The following is a 9,274-nucleotide window of genomic DNA, read 5'->3' as shown; positions in this document are numbered from 1 at the left end:
CCGCGCACCCGGCCCGGCCCGCCGCGTCGCCCTTGACAAATGATGTGCGTTGTGCTCGCAGCGATGAAAGGTAGGCGCCGCCGCGGGACAGGGCTGGCTGCGGGCCGGCGCCTCCTCTCCCCTCCCCCGGGCTCCGCAGCCAGAGCCGGGCGTCGGGCTCTCGCGGCAGGGCCCGAGCCGGGCTCCGACACCTGCCCGCCTGCAGGGCCGGGCCCGGGGCTGTTCCCGGGGAAGTTTGGGACGAGAAATCCGCAGTGGAAAAGTCTGGTGGCAGCTCGGCTGTGCCGCTCCCCTGGCCCTGCAGTCTAGATCACAATAAAGATCAGGTTTCTAAACGGCTTGAAACTTATTCTGGCCGGGCCGGGTGAGTGGCGCACTCTCTCTCACTCTCCCTTTTAATTGACATTTTTTTTTTTTGAAGTTGGCGTCCCTGCTTAAAGACCAAATCCAGTTCTGAGGCTTTGAAAGACAAATGTAAATTTGAAGTCAGATAGCTAATGATGGAGACCATGGCAGCCCAGGCTTGGTGGCGGTGGGTTTTTTTCCTTTCCACTTGGCAAGAGGGCTCCTTGACAGGCAGTAGTGTCAGCGAAGGGTGCTGGATGGAGGCACGATGATGTGCGGGGTGGGTTGAGCTTGCTTTTTCTCTCTCAGGAAGAGTAGTACAAAAGAGGAGTACCATCCTCTTGTCCTTAGCAGCACTAAACGTATGGTGCTTGGTACGGTGCTGTAATTGGGCTGACCTGAAATACTTATTTTTGTAACAAAACATGGGTTGCACGTGGTTTATGGGGAGTTTTAACACTTCTTCAAAATTCTGCGCACGTATTGACAAAATACTTTTTCTACAAACTCGGTAGGAGCATGCATTCAAAAATGTGTAATGAGGAAACTCTTCTTCAGCTATCGGTTACTTTTAGAAAGCTTTTGAGAAGAAATGTAAGCTTACAGTAGGGCAGTAAGATGATTTGTCAAACTCAGCTTGGGTCTGAAGTTCTCTCTCTCACCATTTTGGGGGATTCTTTTAACCAGCTTCCTTGTTAGTGCAAAACCAGTAAACACCAAACTCTTGTACTTGCAGAATGTATTTTTTTATTATGTAAGTGTTTAGGTTGGTATCTTTTCAATTTTTTTTTTTAAGTGCAGTAAGTATCATCTCTCCGCTAAGTCATTCATATTTTAAATTTTACTGTGGATTGAAAAGTGTACATTTTTAATCAGTTTTCCACTTATTAATTTTCCAGAAATTGCAAGGTAGGGAACAAGAAATTTATTATTTCTTATGTTTTGTTGTTGAGGGTTTATGCGTGCAGATGTTTCTGTGTCGCTAGTATCAAAACAGTGTTCCACATTATCACTGACAAATAGATTCATGAAAATCGCCATATTTTTTTCCTCCAAAGCCCATAGCTTTCTCCAGCACATTTGTCTTGGAGTGACCTCTGGCTGCCATGAAATAATAGATGCACAATATTGTGGTTTGAAAGAAGTAGACCAGAAGCACTGGGAATGCAGTTTTTATATAAGCTCTAATGCACAGGGGAAAAACAGAAAATGTGTAGGTGAATAAAATTATTTTATTTATTCGTGATGCTGTAATAGCACTTTTTGGGTATGTGATCATTTATAGTTGCTATGAAGCTGAAGCAAAGAAAATTGTGGTTTGTGAGAGAATGAGGGATATTACAAATTTCCATATCAGATCTTAAAAAAAAGTGACACACAAGCATATTAATTCTTTTCCTGCTGCCCTGCATTTCTGGTACCCCAGATCAACTCTATGTGAAGCAAATTTTGTATAATTGTATTTTTCATGCAAAACAAATGCTCTGTCAAATATGCTCTCTTTCATTTTGAAATATACAGCTATTTCCAATGCATATAAGGTTTTGAAGGAATAAAAATTTGGCTGACTGTCAGCATATTGATAGCTACACTAGTGCATTCAAGGAACTGGGAAAAAAAGCAAAGCCAATGAAGAGGAGATGGATATATCATTAAAATGGGCTGCCGTATATAAAATGTACTCTTCTACTTTCAGCTGGAGAGAAGAGCTTTCTATTTAAGGAAAAATAGTTGTTGAAGTACTTCTGTTCCTAATGATAAAGGAAATAGTTTGTGAATTGTCTACTTTGTGCGTCTTCATAAATGAGTAAGAGTTGATTAAAGAAACTTCGTATTGTTAGTTTGCACAGATTTGAGTCATAAATGTGCGTGTAGTATTTTGTTTTTGCTTTTTGTTCTAAGGGAGCATGTGTATTTTAGTTTGCCTTATAACTGTTTAAAAAGAGAACCTTTCCTAAGGCGATTAATCCTTATGTTGACTTAAATAGTCATTGATCCCAATTCTGTTTGCATTAAAGTTTGTTGTTGGTTTTTTTTGGTTCTTGTTAACTTCAACAGGAACAGGATTGGGTAAGTGCTACAAAGTGGCTGCAAACACTGTACTCGGGATGGAAAAACTAATTGACACAATAATAGACCAGAGGATAAACCAGAGATAGGCCCAAGGAGGAGAGAGTGACAGAATTGGAATGATGCTATCTCACAACTGCTTCATCCTTACTTTACACGAGTGTAAGCCATTATCCACCATGCACATGCACCACCGCCGGTGGAGGGTTCTCTGCACCCTGCAGGAAGTGCTTAGCTTTGTAGTATTTCAGGGTCTTGGCTGGTATAGGTCTACATAGTGAAACAAAATGATGTGGTATAAAAGTGATCCTAGAAGTATTTTTAATAACCTTGGACTGCTAATTCCCAATCATCTTGGTGATTTGTGGGATATTAACATATTACTCTAACCTCTTTATAGTGGACATGTCTGTTAATAATCTGAAACACTGTTTAAATTGTTGATGTGGATTTGTTTTTGTTCCGAACTGGGTTAAATCATTTGCTTTCTTCCCAACAAAACCCTAGCTGATTGTTGGAGTGCAGTTTGGTTTAACCATTGGGAGGTGTGCGTCTGTTTTGTTTTTGTTTTTTATTTTTTTGTTTGGCGCTTTTTTTTAATTTAAATAATCTTTGGGTAGATGTACAGTTAATAATTTTTTTTGTTGTTGAATTTAAGTGTGTACTGTTTATTTGCTCATGTGTTTATTGAAGAACTTGGGGTTTCCTTATTTAGGGCAAATGCTTGTGTGTTACATTTTGATTATTGCCTGTGTTTGCATGAGCCCTGCATTGGTACGTAGATAGGGACTTGATTTTTCTCCATTTCTTGATTTGTCAGCTTTCTGAGCATCCTTTAATTCTGGCTACAATGCTTAGAACTTCAGTGTCGAGCCCTAGTGGCTTACTGAACTGATCACTGTGTCTGAATTTTCCTGAGTCAGTCAGGCCAGATCTCTTCAAGCTTTTTGGCATTGACCTACCAACTATGAGGCACTTTTAGAATGACTAAGTGATTTTTTTTTTTTTCTTTTTTTCCAGACTGCAATAGAAAATGAGTAACTTGTAAAAAAGTTAAGCTTATTTTTAACTTGCTGCACTACTGTACACGAGCAAAGTAAGCCTCATGTAGCAGGTGCTCTAAAACTCATCTGTTGGTTTCAGTGGAAGTTATACATAAGAAATGATAACAGGATTGGGGTGGTATTGTTTTTTTTTTGTTTGCTTGTTTTTTTTTTTTAATAGTATATAACTGTTACCTACTTAAAATCATTGGTCTGTTTTAAACTGCCTGGCAATGGAAAGACAATGTCTAAAAAAATAATTATTTGTGGACAGTTCTGAGTGGTGAGGATGAAACGTATAGAGACTCTGTGCTGGGACTTCCATCCTGCACGGACATCTGGAAAGAGTGCTGTAGGGTGAAATGGCTGTACATTAAAGTATTTAAGAAGTGTTCTCTATACCAGCTCTAAATATGTCAGTGCAGAGGCAAACTTGGAAGCAAGCTTGTGTAGGTCCAGTTGCAAGTTGCTGCTGAGGTCTGATGCGGAGTTTGGGAGAACTGCTATGTCAGCCAGTGCAAAGTGAGGGTAATCGCCATAGAGGGGCTACTTTGTGGCTTTGCAGTCTGACCCTGTGGTCAATAAGTACGTGTCTGTTTGTATGTTGTTGTTGATGATGATTTATTTGCATTAAAGTACTGCTTACAGGACCTGGTCAGGAGCCTGAGCCCCTCTGTGCAGAATGCTATACCAAAATGTAAAAGAAAGTCATTGCCTTTTCAAACAAATAAATTTGAAGAATTGGTTGACATTTCTCATTGATCAGACAGAAGGGCCACAGTCATATTTCTCAGGTTCAGCATAACATTTAGGAACTACACCCATACAATATTACATCCTGTGTATGAAAATATTGAGAGCGTTACCTGCGGTATATTATTGGGTGCGTTCATTATATGCTAATAATTTAAAAATGTGTTAATATAATGCAAAGTATTTTTGTTGCATCAACACAGATTTCTTTTTATATCTTTTCCTCCAAGTGGATATGTTTTATGTGTCTGCACAATATAGCTTTTCATAATACAGTTTGCTTTCTTTTCTTTTTTTTTTCCCCCTTAAGGGGAATGTGGTAAATCTTTGTGTCTTTTCCCAAGTAGGTAGATGCATCCAGCTTTGCAGATTTATCTATCTAGTATTCAATAACCTTGGGTCACAATAGGGTCTTTTTCTCCGTATTTCTGAGAGAGAAGTTTTTTGTAGGCAGCAAAATAAGTACTTGTCCCAGACACTTCAGCTCTTTCAAGAAGCCTATTACAAGTCCAGTCAAACTCGATGATGATACTATTATTTTACTTCGTCACTTTCAGTGAAAGCATAACATAACATTCATCTTCCTAGTATTTATCTTCTAGTTGTAATTTTGTGTTTACAGCTGATAAACTGCCTACTCCATCTCTCAAGTTATTCTCTTCTTCTGTGATTCAGCTTTTCTTTGAGGACTGATATCTGAGAGATGTGCACAAGACTAATTGTGCTGAAGCTGTGTTGGAAACCTCTTGTCCTTTGGAAATTCTCCTGTTTTTTCATGAAAATTGGAGAGTATCAGCTTGGGTCTCTCTGTGTTCCACATAAATGTTTTAAAGCTCCCTGCCCATGTTGGGGTAGATCTCCTCTGATGCACCTTAGCGTGAAGAATACTATTATAAAATAAATGAAAACACTTTGTCAGGAGTTTAAAAAGCATGCTTAGACTAAAAGAATACCCAGTGCAGTCTTAAGGTATCTAACAAGGACCTTGTGTTTCCTTCTGTCGTGCACTATTTTGAAATAAGCCATAGCTGATGTTTTAATTCGCTTTTGTTCGTGTTTTTTTTCCTCATACCTTCATTTAATTTAGACTGCCCCTTTAATGCTATAGAAAGTTCCTCGAATTTAGTTTTGAGGTTCTGTGTAAAGATGTTGGTGATTTTTCCCCTTTGAAACCTGTGCCTTTTGAGTGTGGTATTAAGTATCAAATGATGCCTCTTTGGATCAGCTCCCTTCAGGAGTACACTTCCCCAGCAAGCAGTTGTTACACACACACAATGCAGGAGAGAGAGAGGAGTCACCAAGAGTCTCTGGAGGAATGTAGTCTGAGCAATTTTTTATAATGCCCTTATACAACATTCAGCACCTGAGTTTGGGCCACCTTGTGTAGTTCCTTTTGAAGCTATTATTAGCCTTGAGCCCTTGCACTTGATGAGGTGAAGAACTGGGATAGTGTATGCCTGTGCAGGTCCAGCCATTACCTGGCTCTTGGATTAATTTTTTTAAATAATCATTTTCCGCATTTATTCATACAAAACTTTAAAGAGTTCTCATCACATCTTATTCATGATTTTGTGGGAAGGTGCAACCTTCATATTCTGTGGAGCAAGTGAACACCTAGAAAGCTGGGGTCTGTCTCCCCAAATATTAGGGACACTCTGTTGTAACCAGTCCAGAAAGGCTAACCTACCGTACAATATTTACACTGTAAATTCCTTTCAGAGGAGTGGAGGACATAAGGTTGAAGTTGGTGTTTGGGAAGGATTAACACATGCATCTTCTTATATCCAGTGGGTTTTTAGGTATAGCGTAGCTGCTGTACTATTTCAGTAGCATCAGCATTTGTGACAGCCCTCCATAAGAGTTCATGAAGCTTCCAATAGACAGTGTGAGCATATATGAATTTGCAACCTGTTTTTATCACCCTTTGTGTGTGTCAGGCCAATTTTTTCCACTAGCTATCTGAGCAAACCTAGCAAAATTGTTCATTGCTGATTTTGTGCAGCTGAAAACACTATCCTGGTCTCTACTTGCAGTGGTCAGATGTTTGTGCTACTGACACCCTCTAGTTGGGCTGCACGAAATCCTGGCCCCAGTAAAGACAAGCGGTAGTTTTCTTATTTATTACAAAAGGGTGAAGTTTTCATCTTGAGACTTGGCTTCCCTCTGTGTTTGTGTCTGTAGGAATGTCAAAGATATGGCCTGCAGAGCCCTGTCATCTGGCCCATGGGACTGGCAGCAGGGCAAGTGGGGGCTATTGCTTGTCTTGCTGCAAAATTTCTGACCTGTGGGCATCCCCTCATGGGTTCGACACCCCCTCACCCCCAGCATAGCAGATAGGCTAGTGACTCTTGGTCCTATGCCACTTTCGGTTTTTGTGACTGCAGCTTGTGTGCCTTTTTGTGATGCTTTGTATATAATCAGCTAGGCTAAGATCAATGCCAAGAGAAGTATAATCATCTGGGCTGCTTTTAGATGTTAAGAACCCCACCACCCCCAATTTACTGGAAGAAAAAACACATTACTTTAACTTGGCTCTGGAGCACCTGTACAGATCGGGTGCTTCAGCAGGGCTTTTTGGTGCTTCTGTCTAAATCTGGTTCAATCAGCTAGTAGATAAAAGCACCAAAAAAGCCCCACCTAAAGTGCCCGATCTAGATGGGCGTCAGGCAAGCTGGGTCAAACTAATATGCTGCCTCTTCTGGGCATGTGCTGGGCTCAGCATGGGAGTGTGTGAAATTTAAACTAAGGTACTCTATTTTTTGTTGGGTTTGTGGGGGGGTTGGTTGTTTTTAATGTCTGCAAACAGCTCTAGTCTTCATTTTTTAAAACATTTTATCTCCAAGCCCAATTAAAGCTACTTGAATGTAAATATTTCTAAGGTCTTTACACTTGAACAATGCAAATAAAATATTCAGTGCGTCTATATTATATGGTATGTTCCATGTAACTTCTTGCATAATGCTTATGTTCTCTCTCTCTGTAGTGCTTCTTTTTAAAACTGGAACAAGGTACTTTGTGAAATGCTTTGTTCACATTTATAAACTTTGGAAGGTGACCTTTCTCACCAAAAAACAAAGTAAAAAATTTCACATCACATACCATCTTTAAACTCATTCAAATTTGTTACTGTTACAGAAAATATGATTAAATACACTGGTTACAATTGTTATTAATATTAATCCTGGAAGGACACCTCCGTGTTGCACATTAATCTTGAGAGAGAGTTCTTTCAAATTTGAAGTGACAGAAAAGAAGCGTTACCTATTTAATAAGGTATAATGGAAGCTTCTAGTCATACTTGTGATCTGGTAAACAGTTAATATACCATGACTAAGCATAAGGGAAGGTCCTTGGGTTGTTTGAATGCTTTATAAACAGATATTCTTTGATAAAGAACTGTTTGTGCTGTGGTTTTTAAATTATGACTTAAATCATACAAACCGTGGAAAGATGCTGTTGCCATAGCTCCTCCCAGTCCTTGTAGAGGGTGAGAGATGGGTATCTAACTCTATAGTTTTACCATCTTCTGTCCTGAAGACTAGTTGGAATTGGCCGGAGAGCATTTGGGTCCTTCTCCAGGCAGAATTGCACTTGGTTAGTTTAAGTTAAATTTTAAGATTTTAAGTTAAATTGGTGCAAAAGGCAGAATGAGCATATGCATGAAGTTTATTTCAATTTACCTAAGCTTATTCACCACTAAAATATGTGTCCCCTGCAGCTGAGTAAAGGCAGTGGAAGCATAGGTGTAGGCAAGGCCTTGGATCCATCCCTCTTCCCCAGTGAACTTCTCTGGATGGCAAGAGAAGGCAAGCATGGAGCTGTACAGGGTTGTTAGGTGAAGCCACCAAATTCCTCCCTCCTTCTCACCCGCAGTGTTCTGGGAACCAAAACTGACAGAAGAAATATTTTTATCTTTAGTCCAAGCATCATCTTTTGTTTGCAGTAGCACTAGCAGAGTCCAATTAGGGATGAAGGCCCCATTGTACTCAACAGTGTACTGTGATGTAGCACAGTGCAATCCCTGTTCCAAAGAGCTTACGCTGTGCTTTTAGTACTTGAACGAGCACTCTTTAATCTTGCAGAAGGGAGCAGAAGTTGACATCTGCTTTGTTTAATGAAATGATAGAGGTGAGCATCTTCTTTATTAATCTACTATATATATTTTGCCACCCTTTCCAGCACCTGGAGCTAACTTGGGAGATAGCATGAAGCTTCACTTGCTTCTGATGTGCCTCTCTGGGGATTGAGAACTTCAAACCCCCAAGTTACCTGAAGCACAGATGCCCAGTGGGGGATGCAGAAGCATACAAGCTAGTGCTCTGCATCACCATACTATTCAGAGTCTCCTCTCAGTGCAGAGAGGTTGTAGTGGTTTCATTTTGACTTGTGTTTTGAACAATGGGAATTGCCTTAGTGGGTTGAAAGGAGTAGTGTGACTGACTTGTTGGCTTCCTAAATTAGCTTTTAAGTGTAGGGTTGCTCATTAGCAGGTGCATTTTCCCCTTGGTTAAATTAGTTCTTTTATCTTTGTTGGTATTTGATTTATCACAGAATAGTTACAGCGCAAAATGTTTTTTTTTTTTCCAGTTAATATACAGCAATTACTTCAGACTTAAAAAATTAATAGCTACTTTCTGTACCACACAACCTTTTTATTTTAGCATTTCTACTGCCTGGCAATCCATTTTTTTTCTTTCATTTGATTTGGTAACCTTTAAAAATTTGTGTGTCAGATGATGATGATAATTATGAATGTTCGAGAACCTCGGTAAAAGAGAAGCTATCCTTTCATACCAAGTCAAGCACTTCAGGCTGTTATTTTCAAGACTTTCAGAGAGAACTTCATGCCCTGCTGTATAAAGATGGCCATGTTGTAGGCGAAGCACCAGAGTAATGGGGAAATGCATTTAATTTAGACATCTGTTCAAAAGAATAGTCCTAGCAACTGGGGTGACTGGTGCTTCCTGAGTCTGGGAGGGCACAATTTGTGGGCGGGCCTAGGGGCTAGCCAAAAGCCTCATATCCACTCCTATACTTCTGGGCTGTGGCTTAGTAAATGCCCC

The 9,274-nt window shown here is 40.0% G+C and overlaps 1 protein-coding gene across 2 annotated transcripts in view; it reads left to right on the top strand.

The window, feature by feature from the left end:
* The first annotated feature begins 6 nt into the window (after positions 1–6).
* Positions 7–9,274, top strand: part of RORA (RAR related orphan receptor A) — a 133,235-nt gene continuing 123,967 nt past the window's right edge. For both annotated transcript variants that reach the window (XM_019504365.1, XM_019504364.1), the window contains exon 1: positions 7–70. In XM_019504365.1, coding sequence (XP_019359910.1) covers positions 40–70 — 31 coding nt within the window. In that variant the 5' untranslated portion in view covers positions 7–39. The remainder of the gene's footprint in view (positions 71–9,274) is intronic.

Source organism: Gavialis gangeticus, unplaced genomic scaffold (genome assembly GCF_001723915.1).
Source record: "Gavialis gangeticus isolate Ggan-Ray unplaced genomic scaffold, GavGan_comp1, whole genome shotgun sequence".
In the NCBI taxonomy this organism is placed as follows: domain Eukaryota; kingdom Metazoa; phylum Chordata; order Crocodylia; family Gavialidae; genus Gavialis; species Gavialis gangeticus.
This window is presented reverse-complemented; position numbering and strand designations above follow the sequence as displayed.